General features: G+C 39.6%; 1 protein-coding gene across 3 annotated transcripts; it reads left to right on the plus strand.

Moving 5' to 3' along the window:
- The first annotated feature begins 3,998 nt into the window (after positions 1 to 3,998).
- On the plus strand, positions 3,999 to 24,068 carry HRH1 (histamine receptor H1). Of its 3 annotated transcripts, none has more exons than XM_074602546.1 (4): positions 4,030 to 4,147; positions 5,317 to 5,414; positions 16,093 to 16,286; positions 17,838 to 24,068. In XM_074602546.1, the coding sequence occupies exon 4, from the start codon at positions 17,909 to 17,911 to the stop codon at positions 19,325 to 19,327; it is 1,419 nt and encodes a 472-aa protein (XP_074458647.1). In that variant the 5' UTR covers positions 4,030 to 4,147; positions 5,317 to 5,414; positions 16,093 to 16,286; positions 17,838 to 17,908; the 3' UTR covers positions 19,328 to 24,068. The 3 variants fall into 3 exon arrangements, with proteins under 3 accessions (XP_074458648.1, XP_074458647.1, XP_074458646.1); XM_074602545.1 differs by having other exon boundaries at positions 16,093 to 16,215; positions 17,795 to 24,068; XM_074602547.1 differs by lacking the exon at positions 5,317 to 5,414 and having other exon boundaries at positions 3,999 to 4,147.
- The last annotated feature ends 1,713 nt before the right edge of the window (positions 24,069 to 25,781 follow it).

Consider the following 25,781-nt stretch of genomic DNA (forward strand, 5'->3'; position numbering starts at 1 on the left):
TGTCCTTGGTCACAGGTCACAGATTCCCAAAAACATGAAATACAGATATATTCTGCATATGAGGCAAAAGTATGAGGAAAAGTATGAGAATCCTGAATTTCCCTGAGAAGTAGATTAAGAGTTAAAGCACTAAACCTGGAGGTGAGTACATTCAGAAGCCAAGTATTTGTGGAATTATAATAGCAAGGACTGGTTTAGTTTACTTAGTAACTTATGGCATTTTTTAACAGCTGTAGAAGACGCAGTTTGAGTTTTCCCTTATTTGTGCCTGCACTTTAAGACAGCTACAATATCTGCCTCTTCCTCTCAATAACTTTGAACTTGTTGATTAACTTCAGTCAGGGATTAAAATTCACAGATATTAAGCTCTTACTTACAAGGTTAGTGAAGTGTAGGGTCTGGGCAGAGATGGGATTCAAATTAGCATCCTCACTGAGGGAAAGACTGCAGAAGATGGTCAGAAGTTTCTAGTTTGCGCTGGTCTAAGCATGAGCATTATCTAGATAATAGCATGTAGATGAAAGCTCTTCTCTCTACCTCTTGCCCAGGTAGAGAGAGACAGGGATGAAATGGGAAAGGAGGCTTACACAAGATAGTTGCTACATTAAACTCGAGTATCGGTGGCATTATAAAGATAAACAGACAATTATTTAAGGTCACTTAAGTCTTTCTTGTGAAGAATGTCTCCATAGGCTGTTTATACTTTCATTAAGACCTTCTAAGCTTCTTATTTGCACTGGAAGTGGCAGTATGCGTGTCAACAATATATAAATTGATATCTATGGTATGAGCTTAAGTTATGTTGAAACCATAAGCTAAGGAGCTAAATCCTTATAACTCATACAGAGCACTCAAATGGGTACATTTGACAGAAGGGTGAAGTGCAAATTACATTTATCTGTAAAAAGAAACAGGATTCATTGTATTTTTACGTTGAATATTAAACCTGAAAATATTCCCAAACAAACTTTGAAGAGACAAGTCATATTAAAAAAAAAAAAAGACTTCTAATGTTATGCATCTTGCAAATAAACATGGCAAATGGAATCTTAATAAAACAGTTCTGAGCACTCACTTCTGTGCTTGGATACCTGTGATGACTGAAATAAGCTTTTGAAGCTCATCTTTCAATAGACTATTTTTCCATCAGGAAAAAGATTATCAAGTGTCTTTAATGATGTTAAGTGATCTTACAAAACATCAAGTTATGCAGAATATAAGCATCTTAATAGTCTACATTCACTGGAAGTAGTAAGAGCCATGGCATACCACTAACAGCTTGCAGTAATTTCAAATACATGCTGAGAGCTGAAGATTGCTTGTGGCCAAAAGAATCAATGGAAGAAAAATTGTAAGAAAACAGAGAAAAATAACCGCCAAACAACCCCAGCACAAATTTTAGCTATCACATATTACTACTTTTGACATATCATGCACCAACAAGAATTTGTAAATATTTATTCATATGCACAGTCAGATTAGTTTATTTGGTCATTATTTATGATAAAGCTGAAACTGTTGTTACATTAAAAATGTAATTTCTGAATTGCTTCTAGTATTCTGAAGTCTAATAATTTGCAGAATTAAAAACATGCATAATGGTCATGTGGCCATTTAATGGATAGCTTTAAATATATTTATAAACAAACACTGACAGACACTTTTACTGTTATTAGCCCATTGCTCAGTTTTCCCAAGTTAAAACTAGTGGTGATGTAAATCAGTAACACTCCATATCACAAACCATAACCCATTTGGTTTGTCTGAAATTCTGTCAAAGTTTGTTTGAAACGCTATCTCTAAGAATTCTTTGGCAAAAGTAATCCAAGTTGGAAGTTTATAATAACAGGAGGCTTGAAAACCCTGAAAAGTTTGAGTATTTTATGAAATTACTCTTTTAAATAAGCCTCTATCCCTGTGAACTTGTTGGTAGACATATGTTACAATACCTTTTGTAACTTTGTCTGCCAAGCAATGCAAGAGTTACAATTTCAAAAGAAATACAGAGATATATAGCACCACATGATAGAGCCACATCCCCCAAGCTCCTTCTAATGAGAATTCTCGATCTTTCAGTTGTGGCATACAGCCCAACAGCATCCTAGTCTCGGTTTTCATCTGCGGCACTACACATAGCATGGGATAATTTATTCAAGTCCTTTCTATCTAAATGGAAATGCCACATTCTACATTCAACAATACAAAGCCCCTGACATGCTAAAGGGTGTTACTGAAACACTGTTTGGAACAAACCTGTTTGCTGGGACGTAGGAACATCTCACAGCAATGCTGCAGCACTTGTTTAAGGCTTCCAGTCCATCTCTGGCTTTGCTTGCACAAAATGTTTGGATGGAAGAGGTCCAAAGGAGAATACGCACGCAGAGCAGTTGCAACTTGGAAAGTTATAAACATTACTGACTTTCAGTGTTTTTCAAAAGGGGCCTACATAAAACCTATTTGCACGTAACAAATAGGTCAAAACAACAGCAAAGGAGACTGAGCATGAAAGTGCTGCAGAAGCGAAGCTAAACAGGTAATGGGTAAGCATAACTGGTAGCACAGAAGTTGCTCTTCATCTAAGTGCCTAACAGGCATGAACATGAAAGCGCCTTCATCTCCTGCAGAGCCATTTTCCAGCGTAAAGCCTCAGAACAATTCAGGTACTGCCCAACACCAGCAAAGAGAAGGTTCTCGAGCAGGATTGCTCTGACCACCTGCAGGACCAAACATCTCCCTGAGAGGGTGATTTAAACAAAATCCAAGCATATATTTGTTAAGAAATTCATTTTATCATAATTGTAATGGGACAGTTAACATTTTATTCAAGAGCAAAAAGATTGCCTTAGCAGCATAAAGAAAGCAATTTATAATACTTCTTCACTGATAGAGGTGCACCTTTTGGCAAAAGATACTCTTCTAGACTGAGTGGAGGAACACAGGTATTTCCTCTCTATTTTCCTGTTAGCCCGTAGGGAAAGGGAACTGTGTGAAGTTTACAATACTCTTCACCAGTTTTACAGACTATATGGTTACTAAGTGCCTAACAATGCTGTTTGCAAAAACATCATTGCATGAATTCTTTATCACTTACATAAGATATAGCAAAATATTCCTTCTGAATCCACACAGAGTTTTGTGCAACACATTTCTAAACATTTTAAAAAGTGAGGGGAGAAAAAAGGAGTGAAAATCGATAAGTTAGTTGCTTTCCTTAGCAAAAAAAAAACCCAGCCCCTGTGTGTACGTTCAATACGGACCAGATATACTGGACATACATAAGTCACACATGCACAAAAAAATAAAATCTGTTTAGCTAAGATATGCAATAACGTGTTCTACATTTGAGAGTTTCCAGGTCTTAAACTAGTTTCGTAAGACTGCTCCAGCGAAAGAAACTGCCACATACCAAACCACTTAAGAACGCGTTCTCGTTCTCAAGGGAAGAGTGATGGTCCTGTGGCTAGGTCGAGCGCTGGGATGACCGCAAACCAGGATTTGATTTCTGATCCCCCGCAGACTCCTGGGGTTACCTCAGATAAATTGATCCCTTCACCCCTCAGGGCAGCTTCCCCGCTGCAGGCGGAAGTAATCTCTGTTTCCACAGGTTTTCACTACACTGGGGTTCAACGCCGAGCAGAGGCGCCTCCGGCCGCTCCCGGCCAACGCGCCAGCCGTGTTCGGGGGGCGGCGGCTGCCGCAGCCCCTCCACGGCGGAACTCCGGGGCCGCGGGGGATTTCTCGGCTGGGGACGGGGCGGGGCGCCAGCGTCCCCGGGTGGCACTAGAGCCGGGGCGGGGGGAAAAGCCGCGGCGAGCGGAGCAGCAGGGCCGGGTCCCAGCCCTTCGTCGGAGAGCGGCTGCAGGCAGAGCCCAGCTCTTCCCCCGGCAGCGCAAGACCGGCGAAAGAAGAGTGAAACCGGCCGTGCAGCTGCCAGCTCCGCACCGGCGGGGCGGGGCGAGGCGAGGCGGGGCAGCCCACCCCGCCCCCGGCCCTGCCCCGCTGGGGACGCGGCTACCGCCGGGGGACAGAGGAGAGGAGAGGAGGGGAGCGGCGAGGAGCGCGGCTACCGCCGTCCCGTGAGAGCCGCGCACCGCCCAGCCCGGGCTTCCTGCGCCCGCCCGTCCCCGCTCTCCTCCGCGCTGTGCCGGTGAGTGACCAACCCGGGGAAGGGGACGAGAGGGAGCCGGGGCGAGGGGAGAGCGGCGGCATCTTCACCCCGGAGACGGGAGGGGAGCGGCGGGGAGGCTGCCGACCCCCGGCCCCGCTCATCCCAGTCTGGGCGGGCAGCGCTGAGCGCAGGGAGGAGGGCTGGGGGAAAAGAAAAGAACAACAAAACAACCCACTTCATTTATAACAGCCCTTCCTAAGCATTACTTAAGAACACTTTGCAGAAGTTGGCTGCGCCTGATCCGACTCGCCCTAGCTAATAGCTGGGAGCGTTGCTTTCGCCCGCAGCACAGCCCAGGGTGGCACAGGGGGCCGCGGAGCAAAGGACCTCCCATGCCAGCAGACATAAATAGGCTGAATACATCCAAGTCGCACAAAGCTGATTTCCCCCCCACCCCCGAGAAAAAAAAAAAAAAAAAAAAGGTGCAGCAATACAAGAAGCTTTCTTCCCCAGAGGACGCTTGCGCCAGTTGCAGACCCGACAGGGACGAAGGGTGCCCGATAAAGGGCCTGCCTGCGGCCCCGGGCAGCGGCGAGGGACCCCAGCCGCTACGGGCCAGCACAGGAAAGAGCCTGAAGATGATGTTCTGATGAGAGGAAGGAAGGGAAGGAAAATGATGGATAAAATCCAGATTCTCCATTATACTTAATGGTCACACTGACTACTTGAATGAAGAAGGTTAGGGTGAGTTTCTGTTTACCCACAAAATATTTATGCCCTTATTTTAAGCATCTTTCTTTTGACAAATAATAGGTATCCACGAAAGAGTACATAGCGAAGAAAAGGAGGGAGGGGTTGTTTTCTTGTTTTAAGGAAGAAATAGCAATTTGCCTGAAATCAAGCAATTTGCCTTTAACCCTCAGCCCTTTCTGAAGGCGAGCGTACTTTTGCATGCAGGTGAGGAAAAATCCTAGATGCATTTTCCATAGAGATCTTGTGGCATTTCTCAAATACAGTAAAGTCCACCACATCCTGAGGGGGGACAATGGGAGCAGGGGGATATAGCAGGGACATAACCTGCTCTAAAACTATACCGTGGGCCATTCTTCACATAGCCTCCCCAGCCTTTCCTTTACAGACACTGAGCAGGAATGATGGAGAGGAATCAGGCTTCTTGGATAAGCTGTTCTAAACTGTTTACTTTCAAGGTGCCAGGCTCTCTAGCTGTAAGAGACCTTCAGCTCCACCTGTTCATCTTAGCCATCTGTTTAATTCAAGAGTCAACATTAGAACTGCTTGGAGAAAGGTAGGAGGTTGTTTAAATCAGATATCTATGTATTTAAAAAAAAAAAAAAAGAAATGGGAAGACTTTGGACATTCAATGGGTTATTGCTAAAATATTAAGGAACTCATCATATTACTACAGTAAGGTTACCAGATGTTTAAAGAGACTGATAATTCAACATATATTCTAAATTAGAAACAAAAAAAAATATTTTGTACATTAACATATCTAAGTGAGCTGAAACCAAACCTTTTAGTAACGCGGTTTACTTTTGTTAACAGTGCAAGGAGACAGTAAGTCCTCACACCCATTAGGATTTCTAAACTTGTGCTTTTTTCTGCTGAAGTCTTTCTTACAGCTTAAAAGCACCAAAAGTTCACTTGGAGTTGAAATTAATTTTGGTAAATCCCTGAAGAAATTTCATATTGATCATCACTTCAGTAGCTTGGGGGTGGGTGGGGTGGGGAGAGAGTCACAATATTAATCAGATTTTCTTTGACTCTAAAGGGTTCAGTCTGTTTTATAAAATGTTAATACTACTACTCTGTGGGTTGTTTCTTTTAATAGAGCCTGATAAAGTATTAGGATGACATTTTCTATTACAAATTGCAATATAGTATGACCATGAACTAGTTTGTGCTTATCCTGACCAGATACTAACTCTGGGGCAAGGGGAGTTCTAAGATTTTTCTAAGACTTTTTCCTTCTTGTGAAGAATAGCAACATTGGATTCTTCGATATCTATACTAAAAGCTGGAGAAAAGAGAGAACATCTTGAAGGATGCGAACCTGAACTTGAGAAATCCATCTCTGTTAAGCCAAATTACATTTACTGTAAAGCAGTAAGTTTACTCCAGATCTAGCAGTTCCTCAGAATTTAGAGAAGTTATTCATAGATGGTTTCGTCAGGCTTCACAAGTGGCTAACGTAGTCTCTATCAGACAATGAAGCTTCCTTTATCCAAACCCAGTTCTTTCTGTTGGAAACTATTAAACTGCATAGCAAATAGATATAGTATTGGGGTATAAAACCTCAACATTTAAAAGGACTAAGAACTCTTGTTTACATACATTATGTATTATTTTTTGGCTAGTGAAGCTCCAGATTCACCGAGTCACTTGGAAAGAAACAGACAGACCTAGATATTTGAATGACTGGTTGAGTTACATTTTAAAAAGTTAATGGCATTTCTTATGCAGAAAGATTAAAACCAGCTAGTTTTACAGTTAGTCAAGGGTTGGAGTAAATAGTAATGTAAGGTGGAATCCAAAAAACTACAGATTTTTTGCTATCCGTGTATGAAAGATGTCCTGTTTCCGTGAGTTGGATTAATGGATTGCAATAACAGAACAGATCCCCAGTCACTGTGGCTGCTCAGCTTTAAAGGCACCGCTAAACTGGAAAATTTCCCTCATTTATAAGAGATTTTACAGCTAGTGGTTTTGCTTACTACATTGAAGCGCAAAAGAGTTTTCATCTGTTACAACAGTTATTAAATAGGTCTAACACCTATAGGAAAAATCTCTTTTTACAGAAAGGGAATAGAGTAGAGAAGATAAGGCTTCTCTAGTACTGCACTACTTAATAGCACTTAAATATTGGTTTGTAAGAGATCACATTGATAATGAACTAGATGATGCTGCTGATGTTTAGCCTAGCAGGGAAAATTAACACTATATCTGGAAGCTTTAGGAATCCAGTCATGATGGGGTTTTCCCCACTATCTCTGGGCAACAATAATCCATATATGGGAAACACTAACACAGGAATAAAGCTGGTTTATTGCCATGGAAAAACTGACATTTAGTCCAACTTAAACCAGAAAGTTGAGACACTGGAAGAAGAGTTTAATAGAAGTCCGAGCTTACATTTTGAAGGCCAGAACATTCTTTGGAATGCGTCCATCTTCTGTTAGCTCTTTTGGTTTTAATGCTCATGAAATATAGGACCAGTGTTAAAATGAGTTCTTCTACAGAGGCATCTGGACAGGCTGGATCGAAGGGCTGAGGCCAATTGTATGAGATTCAACAAACAAGGCCAAGTGCTGGGTCCTGCACTTGGGTCACAACAACCCCATGCAGCACTACAGGCCTGGGGGAGAGTGGCTGGAGAGCTGCCCAGTGGAAAAGGACTTGGGGGTGTTGTTCAACAGCCAGCTGAATATGATCCAGCAGTGTGCCCAGGTGGCCAAGAGCATCCTGGCCTGTATTAGCAATAGTGTGGCCAGAGGACTTGGCCAGTGATCATCCCCCTGTACTGGGCACTGGTGAGGCCCCACCTCGAGTGCTGTGTCCACTTTTGGGCCCCTCACCACAAAAAAGACATTGAGGTGCTGGACCGTGTCCAGAGAAGGGCAATGGAGCTGGTGAGGGGTCTGGAGCACAAGTCTTGTGAGGAGCGGCTGAGGGTGTTCAGCCTGGAGAAAGGGAGGCTGAGGGGAGACCTTCTTGCTCTCCACAACTCCCTGAAAGGAGGGTGTAGCCAGGGGGTGTCAGTCTCTTCTCCTAAGGAACAGGCGATGGGACAAGAGGAAATAGCCTCAAGTTGTGCCAGGGGAGGTTTAGACTGGATATTCAGAAAAATTTCTTCACTGAAAGTGTTGTCAAGCCTTGGAACAGGCTGCCTAGGGAAGTGGTTGAGGCACCATCCCTGGAGGTATTTAAAAGACAGGCAGATGTGGTGCTTAGAGATATGGTTTAGTGATTTTTTTGTCGGAGTTAGGTTGATGGTTGGACTAGATGATTTGAAAAGGTCCCTTCCAACCTAGGCAATTCTATGATTCTATATTTAGAAAGAGTTAGTCTCTAGCTTCTCATAATATAAAGAGAATTCAATTATATCCCTACTAAGCTGCACTAAAATTGCCTGAGAATAATAATGATCTTAGCTCGTTAAAGGCTTAAACTTGCAGGTCCTACAATTCTGGTCTTAACCTCCCATATATTTCAGTAGTGAGCATTGCCTGACCTGCATGTTACATGTGGTCTTCAGAGACATGCCGTTTCACAGTCATGGTAAATAGTAAGTAGTGTTTCTGTAGCCAAGGTTCTGTCAGTAGTTGAATGACAAGCGATATTTAATAACTTTCCTGATGCTGTTCCCTGTAGCTCTCATATTAATCATACAGGCCAGATATTAAGTTCCCCCTCCCCTAGAAGAAGGGGGCGAGGGAGGATCTGGAAAGACCTGGTAAAGCTCAAGGAAGCTAAAGTAGAGGACTGAAAAAGGAAAACGTCACGGCTTTGGCACAAAGCAGGATGTATTAAAAGGCGCAGGAAGATAACTTTCTTATACTTTTCCTTTGCTTTCCATGCCTGCTTTCAACTACTGATTTATGTCTCCAGGAGCTACAAAACACAGTTGCATATGCATCAGTATTGGGACGATGAAAATTCAAATAAGCAGAATGTGATTTGGAGTATACAAATGCCAGTGTAGAGATATCAAAGACATATATGCTCTGTCCTTAATTATGCATGGAAAAATAATGCTCTCAAAGAGTCAATTCTCAGTCTAAAATAACGCTAAGAACCCAGAACAGTGTCATTAAACAGTAGCTTCTAATTCTCAGAACTCTAATTCATTTAGACTTTCAACACTATTTGTGAGTTCTAAAGAGAAGAAACAGAAAAAAGACGATATGCAGGGAAACCAGTACCATAAATACACAAGGGAAAAAAATTCTGAAGGCACTTATACCTGAACAGTATGTGAAATCTGAGAGTAGTAACTATAAACTCTTTATAGATAAGAGCATACCCAGAGTAAGATTGCATGCCACAAGTGATAACCATTCTTTAAAGAATAAAATATTATTAAAAATATCTTTCCTCTCTACTACTATTCACTAACCCTTGACTAGTTATATACATTTTAGGAGAGTGTTTCCATTCCTAACCACTCTATACCAAAAATCAAACTTCACAAGACTGAATTCAGTTTTGGTGTTTAGCTTCCTATCTTGGCATGGCCTCTTCATATTTAGAGTAAAGCATTACTTCGCATTGAATTGTATGCTTATCCATGCAAATTAATTAGGACATACTTGCTCATATAAATAAATGCTACTATTGCAGTATTTTCTGTTCACAGAAGGTTTTCTTTACACAGGAATATGTTTTAGATGCACATTAAACTTCAATTCTTGGGTACCTTACATAGTAAAGGTAACCGTCTTTTTTGAGCAAATATTTGATTTTTGCTGTACATTGCATGTTATTAGTTTTGTGAACACTTCCTTAGACTAACATGTTTGTATTTTGGACTCAGTTTCCATTTTTGACAAGATTGTCACTCGTCCATGAATATGCCTTCCAATCATCACTTTCTAAGGTTTATTTGGGTTTTTTTAATATACTGTAAACAATACCTAATATATACTTCCGGGTTCACATATTCTCAGCATCATACATGAACCATACAGTAGAAGTTTTATTTATTGTCATCTGGGGAGATCAAATAATTGACTTTATAAAAAAAAAAAGAAAAGCAGAACACAGAGACACTAGAACACGTAGCAAATATCAAAACCAGAATGAAGTTTTCTGCAGGACACACTGCCCTGTCTCACAGCAAAGAGCTTTGACAGTACTCTGGTTACGCTAATGACAGCAAGAACCTCCGCAGGAGTATTTCTATGATCAGTCTTCACTCAAGAACTGCCCTTACAGTGTGAGTTATGTTTTGAAAACGGCCTCTTGTATTTGGCAGTGCCCAAGAACAGAAACATAAGATGAGATGGAAGGATGCAAAGTTAGTATAAGCTTAAACTAGATAACTGCGTTAGATTAGATTTGTTTCAGAATATTTCTTTTACAAGTTGTTTCTCCACATAGAGAAGTCATAAGCAAGTAGACTTAAATCATAAATCATGATTTTCATGCCAGATGGCTTCAAATCAGTACCCCTGTGTAGGCACAACTCCAGTAATAAGCATCTCAAACTTTCAATTGCTTGAGAGTAAAGCTGCAATTGTACCACGAAGTCATAAGCTTCCATATTTTACAGAAATAATTTGCTTTTGATACATTATAATAGTTTGTCTGGTTCCCCTGCAGTGATATGCATTCATAGTGGCATATAATATAACTTCTCAACTAAGTTGGAAAGTGACTGACCCCCTGCCATGCCACAGAAGTATGATAGTTAACTCTGAGACTAACTGAATTCCTCCCACGTACGAGAAGGACAGCATGCTATTTTAAAGTGGAAAGAGTAGAAGATCAGCAAAGGTACACTACTGTAGTATCGCAAGCAGAACTGTCTACACAGTCGTTTTGGATTGTGGTTTTGTTTTTTTTTTTTAAATGACCCCTGAGAAATTTGTCAGTGGTAAAATGAGCATGTTTGTTCTCACTGTACAAAATGAAAAGCTGAGTTTTCCTTCCTGCCCCCCACCAGAAATCCAACAGCAACACATCCACTTAGTTGTTACCCAAAGATATCAGATTGCAAAGCGAGAGGAAGATTAAAGATAGGATCCAGTACAGTATTCTTAATCCACTTAAGAGAACAGTACGCCAGTAAGGGGGAGGTGGGGGGAGACGGTCAGAACACCAACGGAGCCAGATATTTCTGAAAGAGACAAGTCTTTTCACAAGCAGACACAGTACAGCATCTTAATCAAGATTTGTGCTCAGACAGTGCAGTGGTGACTCAGATTCAAATAATTTCCTCACAAAGTTCAGTGCTTGTTATAATAAGCTAAAGACTTGGGATGAGAAGAATAACATGACTGTATATAATGATTTGTGTTATTCATGCTAAAACTATTTCAGAAGGCTGTGGAGGTCTAAATTTTTGTTGGCAGATAGCTAAAATTGTAGATAACTTCATTCCTACTAAAGCCAGGACCCCCAGACACATAACAGCATGAAGATCAGCAATCAGAAAAATCTCTGTTGACAGCAGCATGTAGCCTGCCAATTGATTGATGCATGTGGCTGGGGAAGCAGCTGCTATGATTCTATAAAAACTAAAACCTGAAAATATCAAGTATAATCTACAAGCCCCAAGCTGAACTTTCACTTATATTTTCAAATCTTTCAGCCTGCCCAGACATTTTCTTGCTCTTTGAATTATCCCTCACTTAAGGAAACCATATGCAATATTTCCTCAATTAAATAAAAGCAGAAGTATTTATTTGCAATCCTGACAGCCTGTACCCTAATATCCAGATACACAAATAAAAAATAGCAAGAGCGCAGTAGAATCACTAGACTGAAAAGAAAATATCCTTACATAATCAAGTTACAAACTCAGCATATCATACGGTTATAATTATAAATACATTTTTTCCTCCTTGAAGACTTCAAGAATTTACTTAAAAACTTCAAGTTCCCTTCACAATAGGCTCTGCATCGTCTTTTGGTTGTTCATAAGGTGTGCTTGCTATCCTTAGAACATCACGATCCAAGTTAGAGAAATAAGGATAAATTTGATGTCACAGACCAGACCGCAGCTAAGCAATATAGCTCCTGTATGAAAGGGCCTTGCTCTAGTCCCTTTGCAATACTGCATTAAGTGGTCCCCCACTCACTGCTCTCAGCACGAGAGGACCATTCACAGTGTACTGCACATTCAGGATAAATGGATTCAAGGATACTTCAGTTAAAGTAGTTTAAAATGAGTTGTCATGTGCGTTCCTAGAGATAATTGAATAAATATATCTTAGGAGTGTGGATCTAACCACGTTACTCCTGCTCTGCTTTGTCCTTGCTCTGAAACTGTACAGCCTATTCATGATAACGTTTAGGCAAATCACTGAAACCAGGAGGGGAAAAAGAACTGCAGTAATTATAGCATGGGACCATCCATTCTCTTTGGAAGTGAAAATGTGGAGAAGGCTTCAGAAACAGCCTGCTTGTCTTTACCTCCCCAGGAACAGTACTGTTGCCAGTCACCCTGGCACACTGAAGGCCTGCACCAGGGCATCCAACTCCTGAAATCAGTATGCACATCACTGATCCAACAACTCAGACAGCAAATTTCTCTCTGCAGTCTAGTCTGTAAAGTAGATTTCAGCACATCTGCAATAATGTCCATCTGCTAATTAGTTCTGGCCACATTTTTCCCCGACAGCATTTACATCAAGAACCACTGAAAATTCTCTGCCACCAAATGCTTGCAATACAAGTTTATGCAAAACTAGGCAGCCAGGTGTCCAAACCTGTTGGTTAAGAGTTTCTTCACACAAAGGAAGAGTCATAATCAAAACAAGGAATTAAAGTATTTATATATCAGGCTGGGTTATTTGTTCACATAGTAAAAGATTCATTTATAACTCTAGCTGCTCTTAAAATAGGTATGTGGGGGGAAGAGAACAATTTAGGAGAACTGAAAAAATTTCACTGGTCAGACACTAAAGCTTCAGATTACATAGTCTTTTTGTTTCAGACTACCTAGAAGTACTCAAGCATAGACAGAATCCAGTCTTTCCTTTCATAACGGTAGACACTTTTCTAAACAAAAGGACCTGGTCCTTCCTGGACTGAGATACTGGGTCACTTGAATGGGAACAACAAGCAGGTTATCAAGTTTTTCATTTACTGTTCATCAAAAACACTCCTTGAATATTGGCAGGCATTGCCTAGGGATTGTTTTCTTACAAAGAAATAAATAAATCTTTGACAGAAAAATTAATGAAACCTCTAGTGTGTTAATCACTTTCAACACCTAAAGAATAATTTAAAAAAATCACTAGAAACAAATAGGTTTCTTAAGTACAACATAGTCAACACAAGTCATCTGAAATCAAATCTTACCTTCTGCCTTGAACTTAGCCCAATAAACAAGAATTTTGTTCTAGCCTAGCCTTTCCTGTTGTAGCTGTAGTTTCTTTAAAACCTATCCCTAAGAGATATGCCAACATCTGTTTCTAGAAACTTACTCACACTTAGTCAGGGCTTAATAGATTGCACCTGCACTAATGAGTCAGTAAGGCATCCACTTAGCATCTCCCAGTAGATCCTTGTTCCTTGGAAGAATTATCACTGTTGATACAATAACAAACAAATCACAATTGCTGATTTTCCTTGTAGAAAAAGCTCTTCACAGACAGTAAAAGTTAAAGAAGGCATCTCATGGTGAGGTCAGGGTTTAGAAATTCCAAAGAGCTATGCAACATCTTAGGCTGATTGTTTTCATTAAAATCTGTTCTGTATTAGTGAGCTTTGGCTCAGTGTAATAAGAGTTAGACCATCTAAATATTAAAAGACATTTATTCAATATTATTACAGTCCCTCTACTGGGAACTGAGTTACAGATAAGGCATTAAACCAGTAGCTCCTGAACAGCGGTACATATACCACAAACAGTCTACAGCTACTACAAAATGGTGTGTGCCTCAGTGAAGAGCAAGAAGCTGCTACTGCAGTGCTCTCATGATGACTAACTGCTGATGGTGTTTAGTACCATCACTACTAATGATGATGGTAGGAAGTTTAAGAAAAAAATTTGTGGATTACAGTCTTCCCTAGAGCACAGAAGAGGTGATCAGTGAATGTCTTAATATGGAGCAAGTCTTATTATTTTCTAGTTATCTTCCATTGGACAAAGTTTTGTGGCAAAAAGAGTGGCAATCGTGTAGGAGTTCAATGTAAGCTTAGTGGGCAAGACTGTGATATAAGGGCCAAAGCTCCAAGTACAGAGTGGTACTAGAGGGCACTGACCAATAACGTAACATTTCTGCAATTAAATGCAACTTCTCTGCATGCTATTTTGTGTGCAGTCACTTTTGCTTCTTAGGAGAAGCTTACTGTTTTCTCTTGTGCTGTTCTATTGGGCTGTGTTGGAGAGGGACATGTAGGTCCTCTGCAACTTACTCCTTATCGACAAAGCACGGGCACTGACGGGTGCAAGATGCACAGAGACTCCTGTGTTGGAAGCCTTCTTCAGGCCCCTAAAAGTTTCAAGAAAGTGACCAAATTCTGTTTCCTGTACACACATGAGTGTGGGATTGCAGTATGTCTGACACGCTGCTAAATGCCTATCATAACTTATTGTTAAGAATTCTGCATGATTGGAACGATCTCAGGCAGAAGCAGCAGCACCACATGGTGTTACATGCTAGGGAATGCAAAGAGACAGTTGCAAGGACTAGATCATACAAAGGCAACATTACATTTCTGCTCTATTCTAAGCATTTTGTGGCCTGCTCAATCTCTTTCTACATCTTTTTAATGGATACAGAAGTACCATTTGTCTTCAAAGAAAACTAGATAGGTAGGAAGTATGTGCTGGGTATACCACTTTCATGCTGAAGGTATGGACCCTCTTCCAGTTATCTCTTAGAGTGGCTTCTTTTCTCATCAACATGCTCCAAACCATAAATTACCCAGAGCCTTAAAATACTGTCTTTTGCGGGAGAACACTCACAAAGTCAGGGTCGTAAAAGATCATACATGAAAACCACAAATTGTTCAATATGGAAAATGCAGTGTTACTATAAAGCTTCGATATCCTAATGCAGCCTCAAGATCTACTCACTCTAGACTAGGGCAAATGGTTCTTGCAAGCCTATTCCAGTGATTAATATTGTAGACAGTTGTTACTGAGTAGAGTCCCACTCCAGCCACATTAGACCCTATCATGTAAGTGGACTTACTACAATGAAAGATGTCAGAAGGTCAAAGCCAGACTAAGTTGCTTGCACTGCATTAAAGTTTGAAAAACAAAAAAATTAATTTCTAAACCAACGTAGCGTGTCTGAATGAATACAGACCCAAAGTCTAGACAGAAAAAAACATAGTCGTAGTCAGGACACTGTTTGGAGAGCGAGGGAGCCTTGGCCGATTTTAGATCTAACATTACTGTATGATGGTTAGCAGATCACTTCTTCAATTTCACTTTAAAATTTAATAGTACATGGCCAGCTCTCTAAAAAGCAGAGAAGATAAAATCCATCGGGGACTTTAAACTGCTCAAATGACATTGTGATGAAAATTATGTTACAAGACAGAATTATTATAAATATGGAGTGCCTGTTAGTATGTGTATTTTTAAAAGAGCAAATGCATTACCCTGAATTTTTCTTGTTAGAGTTCTCAAATGATTTGCATCTCCTGACATCATTCTCGGATTGTTATAGCCTGTATAAACTCTTCCAAAACAGAAAAGTAATCAAACTTTGTCTTTTATTAAAAGACATTTTAATAAAAGCCTTTTATTAAGAGACGTTTTAATAAAACTAGAGCATGAGTTGAAAAACTAGACCTTCATGCTTGCTTTGGAGCAGAAGTACTCCAGATGGAGTTCTGCAGGCTCCTTCCTAAATCCTACCCTATCTCACTGCAGCAGTAGTAAAGAGAATGTCTGGGAAGCAGTCAACACCATTTACTGTATCCTGCTCTATCTTTCATTCCACGTGCAGTTCATAAATAACTGAGGAGAGCTGTGCAATCAGATGCCTGCCTTTGCTGTTATTCTTTCTGTTGAAGACTCAATGAAAGTTGCCTTCTCTCCCATAAATTTAGATGAAAATATGTGAGGGTGAAGATCAGTCATTTCTTTATGAGGTCCCTGAAGCAATTAACATAACTTCTTGTCTGGACTGTGCCCCATATACTTAACTCCAGCAGAGAGGTTACAGTGTATAGCAGTGGAAACAAATACAATGACAGACTGGGATATAACCATTTCCCATCACCAGATACGTTGGTTTAAGATCCATGGAGTAATTTCTGTTCTTGTTCTCAAACAGATGCTTGAGGCCTCTCTGATCTTCTGACATCTGTGACTAGCTGTCACTGAAGAACTATGCATGACAGAACCTGAAGGCTATACAGGATTACAGAACACAGCTCCTGAGCTCGTACCTCACAGCGTATGTATTTCCTCTGCCTATGGATGCTGCTGCTACCAAGCACACATCTTCTTTCATAATACCAGGCGCTTGTAAGTAAAGCTTAAGGAAGAAGGAATTTGACCTCTTGTAAGAAAGCACACAAATATTTTAGCTTCAACCCTGATTACTGCAATAAGAAGAGATAAAGTTAGCATGAAATATTGAATTATTAACTAGTAACATTCAGCCTAAAAGACCCTATACTTAAATACATTTGAGAAGTTACAAGTTGCTTATTAATCCTGAAAAATCCTATTATTTTCCCTGAAATTTTATTAGTTTGTATTTGAAATAAAATAGGGCAACCATCTTTAAGTGTTTGAAATCTGTGTAAGCCTAAATTGGGTAGGAAGAGATTAGTCATTACCTATAATTTGAATGACTGCCTACCAGTGAAAACATGGGCACTGGCTGCAGCCTTAGTAATTATTTGCGACTCTCTATCAGCTGAAAGTGGATACTGGCTGAAGTCTTTTTATTGTTTGGAATACCTTGTCACTTGACCAGCTGGCAACTAAATCCCATATAGCCCCTCACTCTCTCCCCTCACAGTGAGATGAGGGAGAGAATCAGAAGAGTAAAAGTGAGACACCTTGTGGGTTGAGATAATTTAATAGGTAAAGCAAAGGCCTCACGTGCAAGCAAAGCAAAACAAGGAATTCAACCACTGCTTCCCATGGGCAGGCAGGTGTTCAGCCATCTCCCGGAAAACAGGGCTCCAGCACATGTAACCATACTTGGGAAGGCAAACATCATCACTCCGAATGTCCCCTGCCTTCCTCCTTCTTCCCCCAGCTTTATATTGCTGAGCATGACACCATATGGCATGGAATATCCCTTTGGTCAGTCGGGGTCGGGTGTCCCAGCGGTGTCTCCTGCTGGCTTCTTGTGCACCCCCAGCCCACTCACTTGTGGGGTGGTGTGAGGAGGAGAAAAGGCCTTGGCTCCCTGTAAGCCCTGCTCAGCAATAAGGGAAACACCCCTGTATTATCAGCACTGTTTCCAGCACAAATCCAAAACCTAGCCCAGTAGTGGCTACTGTGAAGAAAATTAATTCTATCCCAGCCAAAGCCAGAACACATATGATACCCTATTATTGGTGGATAATGAAATTCAATTCCTGTATTCTCAAACTATTAGATGTAGATGTAAATAACGACTGGTTTGTTTAAAACTATTTAGTACAAAACATGTTAGTTTGCTTTTTGTTAACACACCTTAAATTGGTTTGCCAATGTGTAGTTTATGTTACGGTTCATGATCAGCTATTTAATGAGATATAATAAATTAAAACAGTGAAGACTGAAATGTCTTCTTCAGACTCTAGGGTCAGAATTATATGAAGCCCCATGAAACACCTCTGCAAGCCATTTTGGATTGGTTTGTGGAGCTTGCTCCAGTACTTTTCATAGAGCACATCTGAAATTACCCCTATGTAAAAATACATTAATTATTTAGGAAAGTCCTAAAAGGGATGGTGCTAAACTGAAGCACAGATTATTTTTATTATTTTATTTTAGTACTACAGTGATTGAGCATATTTCTTTTTTTTCTATAGTTCTGGAAATAAAATTCACAAAGCAATCCATGTTTTCATCCAGGAGTGTAAACCAAGACTGAATTTCCAAGGCCTGGACATCTCTGATTTTCATTCTGTGTTCTTGTGCAAAAGATGTCAAAAAACTCAACAGACAACTCAACTAACCCTCACTCAGCTCCTCTAGGTCTGTTCCTGGGAAGCATTTCACTGACCACTATTGTCATGAATATATTAGTACTATGTGCTGTGAAAACTGAAAAGAAGCTGCAAACAGTTGGCAATTTATACATTGTCAGCCTCTCTATTGCAGATCTTATAGTTGGTGCAGCTGTTATGCCTCTGAATATTGTTTATCTCCTAAGTCATGTGTGGACTCTAGGCTTACCAGCCTGTTTGTTCTGGTTGTCAATGGATTATGTGGCCAGTACTGCATCCATTTTCAATCTCTTCATATTGTGCATTGACCGTTATCGTTCAGTTCAGCAACCACTGCAATATCTCAAGTATAGAACAAAAATGAGAGCATCGCTCATGATTCTGGGGGTTTGGTTGCTCTCTTTCATGTGGGTCATTCCAATCCTAGGTTGGCATGTTTTTGCTAATAATGGGGAAAGGAAAGTAGAAAAAAACCAATGTGAAACTGAATTCTCTGAAGTCACCTGGTTTAAAGTGTTGACAGCCATTGTCAATTTCTACATACCCTCTATAATGATGTTATGGTTCTACTATAAAATATTCAGAGCTGTTCGAAAACACTGTCAGCACCGAGAGCTCATCAATGGATCACGTAAGTCTTTCTCAGAAAAAAACCCCACACATCATAGTAAGAGGAAGGACAAGCAAAATATTTGCCTCCAAAAGCAAATCTTATATGAGAACAGCTCTACCAAAGACAAGCAAAGCTCCCCCCAGCCCAAAGATATGGAGGCAGAACTTCATTTCAGTGATCCTGTCAAGTCTTCAGAGGCATTTGTTGCCAAGAATAACAGGGAAGTCGTTAAATGGAGCTGTTTTCCTCTCACCGCTGCCCAGCCTGAGCCAGATAAAGCTGAAAAGAAGCACGTGTGTGTAACAGAAGAGAACGAAAATGAAGAGGAGCCTTGCTCACAAGACAGTGACTTAAGTGATGCATCAGACAACCAGACTTTCACAGAGGTATCCTGTACACAGCACTCCAGTCCTAACCGTGAAAGAGCCTGCAGTCCTCAGGAAAAGACTGAGAACAGGGATGTCAGAGGACTGACTTACCTGAGGAAAACCTGGCAAAGTCTGCATGCCCATTCCAAAAGGCACATTCAAGGACTGCATGGGAACAGGGAGAGGAAAGCAGCCAAGCAGTTAGGGGTCATAATGGCAGCCTTTATGCTGTGCTGGATTCCCTATTTTGTATTATTTATGGTAATAGCTTTCCAGGGCCATAAAAAATTTTCGGAATTACACATGTTCACTATATGGCTGGGCTATGTGAACTCCACCTTAAATCCATTCCTGTATCCTCTTTGTAATCAAAATTTCAAGAAGACATTCAAAAAGATCCTTCACATTCATTAACATCGGTCTGATTTTTTTGAGCTAAAAAGCAGCTCAAGAGGTCAACCAAACAAAATGTTCCGGTTTCAAAGACAAACACCATGGGTAAAGTAGATGACTTTGGAAAACTGTAATTTATAAACAAGTGTTAGTAAAAGTGGGAAATGTGCACTTAACATCTTTAACGCATTTGAAGAAGAACTAAGACAGATCAGGTATCTGAAAAACTCAGGGGCAATCTCAGAACTGTTACACTGTTGTACTCATTTTACAATTTGAGATTACCTATTTCTTCATGTAGAACAAAAACTGGAGATACAAATAGAGACCTTCAGTGATTATAAATTATTCAGCTACAGAAAAGGAAGAAATAGAATAGTATTTCTGTAACTGGCCAAATATATTTTTCTCTTTCAACTTACTCCATTAAACACGGGAACACACTGCTTGTGAAGTGAGATCTGCAAGTGGAGGTACTTTGCGTAGTCAAAGAAAGAAGCTTCAACTGTTTAAAAAAGTCTACCGTTTATTTATAGCTTCCCTCAAATCGTAAACTTTTGAAATGTCAAGTCCTGTTGTAACCTACTGTATCTCTTTGATATCATGCTTGCTTCATTTATACCTGTATATGTTAACTTCACTGAAAAAAAAAATAGTGTTTTTATGTCCTAGAAATTTTGCTAAGACTTTCCATACTCAACATACTATCAGTATCTATTCAAGAGGGGTATGCTGTTGTTTCTAGACTTACAGAATGTAGTTGATTATAGACTACACATATTTTCATCTTCCTACAAATAACCTAAGCGTGTAGTGGCAATACTAATCCATATATCCTTATCTTGTAGGCAAACTCTTCCTACTATAATGAGGCAAATGCATGAGCAACAACTCAAGTTTGCAAAACAGAAAATAAAATACATGAAGTATGTTTACCTTTTTTATCCTTGATATTTAATTGCATTTTATAAATCATGCTGTAAATGCTGTAAAATATTTCAGGAGAAACACACAATAATAGAATACTCTAGGTTGGAAGGGATCTCAGGAAGACATCTCAGTGCAACCTACAACTTAAAGCTGGGCTGGCTTCGATACTACATCATGTTGCTCAGGGCCTCGTGAGCAAGCATCTGTAAGAACAGCTTCATCTGGAAAAGCTGGGAGGCAGCCTTCAAAGAGGAGTTTGCAGCTAACAGTCACTCTGCCAACTTTGAGCATTCATTTGCTCAGCCATTGATTTAACTGTTTCTAAGCACTAACTAATTCTCAAAACCAGACACACACTGTTATACAACAGGAATCAAACCCCTCTTACTAAGTGCGATCAGGTATAGATGTCTTCCCAAAGGAAGAAAATATAGTTCCATAGTGGCATATGTTGCATGAGCTAACTTACCAGGAAGCTGACAACTTCACAGAACAAATACACCAAAATAAAACAAAGAGTATACAGATTGGGGAGCAGAAAGGCAAACTGAGGCAGAGGAGATCTCAGACCCTATATTAGCTGAATATCTCAAGACCGTGCACCTCCTTGTTTGTGGCACACTGGTAAAGCATTCATTCCTATTCTTCTGCTATGGAACTCAGTGAATGTTTTGAGCAGACACTGTGGAGTATGTTAGTTTTAAGAAGAAATCCCAGAACCAGATAACTTCAACAGCTAAAGTCACATTTGCGTGTAATGGTGAGTTTATGTAAGTCTTTTCCATACATTTTGGGAAGGATGATTAGAGAGGCATCCTGAAGGTTCAACGTAAGAAGAATGTCCTCCCATTCATTGTGTTGTGCTGATGAATTTACCACTTCCTGAATGCTTTCTTGCTTCTGAAATTGCTCAGTTAGCTTAACAACAAAGTTCTGATGGGACTGGAACTCCTTCAATTGAGTACTGTAAAGAATTTGGTGGGATGAGTTGAAGGGATGTTCTGTGTAATACTTTCATTACATCAGAAGCAAAAAATGGTAGTTTAATGGTTGGAGGAGAAATTCTGAATTCCGTGTTCTTAATTAATGATCTTGAGATCTTAGAGTCTCTCTGTGCCATGTGTGCCTATTTTGTAAAGTGAATATGACAAGACTTACAGTAACAATGCAACACTTAGGATAACGTTTGCATGATGCTTACAAATTTCGGATATAATACACTAACAAATGCAAACTATTATTATCCTCTGTCAGTTTTATTTCTCTGAATTAAACACCTGAATGTCAATAGTTGTACTTAAAGTATTCAATATTAAATGAAGCCCTAATATCTCTGCATTTGAATAAATTGGAAAAATGTGTTAAAGGAATAAACTTAAATTCAGTCTATTTCAGTGTATTGTACAAGGTTCAGAGATTAGTTGACTTTCGTCTCAAGTAACATGCAGGAAAAACTGCAATTAGGGAACTCAAATCTAGGAGAAAAAAAGGCAAAATACAGAGACAGAATATAGAAGCAGCAAAATTCATTCTAGAAGTCAGGCAGCTTTTTCACTGCAGGAGCACTATCTGCACAAGTAGTAAAATACGCCTTCTTTTGGACTACAAAGGAGCATCTTTTGAAACATATGCTCCAATACAGTGGCCTGTCACAAACAATTGCTCAGATTCACAGCCATTATGATCTTTTTCTCTATTATGATATGCAACAGCGATTCCAGCCAAAACAGTTGGTAATTTAGGTGATCCCTGAGGAAATAAAAAAGTAGCACACTAAGTCAGCTACAGTTATTAGTGTACACTGCTGAAACATGCTCACTCAAGGCTACTTAGAGTTATCAAGAAGTCTATCCTCTTGATCATGACAATTGCCTTTTCTGACTTTAAAATATATTAATACATGAAACAGCAACCTAAACAAAATAACTGAAAAATTGGTCTAAAAATTATGATTATTATAACAAGTACCTCTGGTACAATTAAAGAATATTCAAACACTGAACAGCTAAACCTAGGTGGAAAAAACTCCCTGAATATTTTTTCTCTCCCTTCATTTTTGTCCATAATCTTAGTGTAACTGTGTTAATAATAAAGACAGGAGAAGTTGTCATAGTAGGCTTCTCTGATGTGATAGCTATAGTAGATAATAATAAAATAGGAAAACGAGATACTGCCTATTTTAAACTTCCAATTAGCAAGGTACTTAACAGGAATTAACAGTTTATTTTACTGAATAGGCAATTCAAATGGCTCTGGATGTAAGAGAAGCAGAGGAAAGCAAGTTAGGGTAAGGAATGGAGAAGCCTACTAACTACCACACGGGGCCAAGCCTCAAGAGAATATTCCAGGTGTGGTTTCCTGTAAAATATTTTCAAGGTTTTCCAGTTAATAAACAAGGTCAGAGCATGGACAGCTTTAAGAGAACATAATAAATTTCTTGGAATGGCTTGGACTGAAGTTCTACTTTGATTAAGGTGTGGTGAGAAAACCAGCCTCGCTTTTAAGAGGCAGAAAAATATATCCTCACATTTTTTTCTGTATCAATGGTGACATCTAGCGGGTACTGAGAACGATTCTGGGCTTCTGCATCAACTACAGTGTATCATGGAAGTTTATTAAAGGAGGGGTGCAATTACCAAGTGGATCCTGCCATCTAGTACATGTTTCTCTTCCCATATTATTTTCAGAAAATGTGTCACTCAATAAAGGAAATGTTAGTGTAGGTGCACATTTTGACTTCATTCCATCATCTAAAAGGACTCCATTACATTCTCTGTGAGACCACTTTGTGATGCACTTTGTGATAGCACAATAAATGAAAATGACTGAAAGATTCAGTTTAAAAATGTATTTCTAATCCTAAAATATTGATATAGAAGCACCATAGACACCTCTGAATAGTCAGAAGAATTAGAAGATAAAAAGAACAATTAATGTTAACATTGTGTGACAAATAGCTCATGAAAACAGTTTAAACTCCTGATACCAAATTCCAAATTATCTTTAAAAATTATACATACCTGACACTAAAATAAATCATTTCTACGCAGTCAGCTTACAGTCTAAAATAGAAATATAAAAAATCAAATGTGAGATGCACACTCTATACATGCACAGACCCATGAGCACACATTCCAGGCTACAACAAAATTGTTGTTCAAGCTCTGCACCAGTTAAATAGTATAAGAGTTCCCACTGAAGAGATGCACGTTTGTGTATGGTTAAAACCATATTGACATCTGGTAAGTCTAATAATGTTTCCATTGTAACAATATTTGTATCCCTTATCATTTTGCTTTGTCTACCAAGATATCTTGTGTTTAAACCCTCATATGTTTCAACTAAAATATGCCTTAAATGAAATACGCAGCACCCATTGCTACACATTGTCACTGTGTAAATAAAATGAATGCCTACTGTGTCATCAAATTTAACGCCTTGAGTAAAATCAAATGCCTTTTATTTTGATCAGGCGTAACTTAAGTCTTCAAAACCACCACTGTCAGACCTGGGACCTGAACTCAGGTCTCCTATCTGGCAATCTAATTTCATCCTCACTAGATGTGAATAATCCCTCAGCTCAGTTCTTTGAGGGGTAACAACTGTTTCTCCGTATCGTGTCAAAGTGCTCATAGAGGAGGCACCCGCCTGTGCTGGAGAAGTTAGTGACAATGCTCCCAGAAGTCTACCAACATGGCAACTGCACAACAATACCTTTTTCAGCGTACTCCTGCTTTCTTCCACTACCATTTGAGCATTCATTGCTACAACAGACTTTTAATTTTGCAGCGTCCCACTCTTGCAGCAGTAACAGGTATACAGCATAGGACTACATGACTTCTGACAGTTCTTTTTGTAAATAAATTGATGGAATAGTTCTGTCAGGTTCTGCTTGCTTTTTGTGATCTTGTTCACTGAGAGTGTTGTATAAAATTCATTTAAATCATTAAATGGAAAGCACTATATAAACCTAAATAAATATTATTTTTATTAAAATTTATAACAGAATCTAATCTGAACTAAATAGTTCTGAGAAGTTATCTTCTCCAAAACACATTGAGTCCATATTCGCCAAGAATGGATGGGTTTGAATCTGCTTCGATTTTATTGTCATCAATTCCAGGATGATTTTCCCTTGCTTGGGGAAATTGAAAGTCCTCTCCATGGAAATACGTGCCAAAAACACCAAACAGATTTGTTCCTTGTTTTTAAAGGGCCGGTATTCTAGTTGATTACTATTCTCGTGTTTATTACAGACACTTGTATTTGCTCACAGGAAGATCTCACACGGTAAACCATACCTGCAACAATTGGTGAACTCCAGCATAAATCTCCAATTAACTTTGTTATAGCCACTCTCTTGAAGATCCGAGGCACAGAGAGATCTTTGACTGAAGCTGCCTCTTTCTCTTACATTGTAAGATTTCACTGCAGTGTGCTCATATGTATACATCAGCAGTTTCGTGTGTAAATCTCAAGTTCATTTCGCAGGTCAGCTAGTCTGTATAAAAAATGAAAGACTGCAAGCCCATCAGATATATCTTCCATTTCTCTGAAGCTACAAGTGTTGTGCAGAAACGTAACTCCGAGGGTCTGATTTCTTTTCAAGTATGACATGTCTAGGTGAGATAATACGGGGACGCAGGCTCATAGTAGACTGTCCCTCTGCCCTGTGTTGGCATTATTTCTCATGACCTATCTTATGTGCTGACAGCTGTTTCAAAAACCACATTATGAAACTGGAAATGTTCAAAGACGAGGAATCTAAGCTAGGTTATAGTTCCGTGCAGACTGGGTAACAACATTCCAGCTATTTTGATGGGATATCATCAATGTTCCCTTTCTGTTTCATGTAAAAAGAGAATACAAAGAACGAAAAGTGCTAAAATAAAATATTTTCCAGCCTTGGGGAAATAAACTGCAGCACTGAGCTGTGAAGTGTCCACCGGAGTAAAGGTATTACCAATACTAATAGAGTAAGTGGCATGCAGTACGAGGAACTGTAGAATTTTACTGAGGCAATGCAGTTAGATTCAAGGCATAGCATCTACGGCAAACTTCCCAAGTTCATTCCATTTGTTTTACTTGTAAAATTCCTGGAAGTTCTATTCAGCCCATGCTCCACAGCAAAGTCCTCTATACAAAACATCATGTCTAAATTTACATAATCAGCAGCACTGAAAATTTTCCCCTAATGCTGCCTGAACAATTGTCTTTGTGTGACCTTACATGTGCTTATCTGACGGGCAGCTTTTCCTCTGAGGCTTACTCCCAGTGTTGCTAGCAGTTTCTGCAATATGGGTGTTACTGCACTATCGTGTGCTCCAAAACAGAAGGCAGCTCTGGCAAATTTGTTTTCCCTGATAGGTAAATGACATAAACTATCTAAAGAAGTAATGCTTGTTTTGTAGAAAACATAACTTTGTTTTGTATTCTAGATCTGCAAAAACCAATATAGACTCATTAAAAAAAATTCAGGTTGGAAGGGGCTTCTGGATGCCATCTCGTCCAACCTCCAGCTCAAAGCAGAGCTAACATCAAAGTT

This window comes from Larus michahellis, chromosome 10 (genome assembly GCF_964199755.1).
Source record: "Larus michahellis chromosome 10, bLarMic1.1, whole genome shotgun sequence".
Taxonomy (NCBI): domain Eukaryota; kingdom Metazoa; phylum Chordata; class Aves; order Charadriiformes; family Laridae; genus Larus; species Larus michahellis.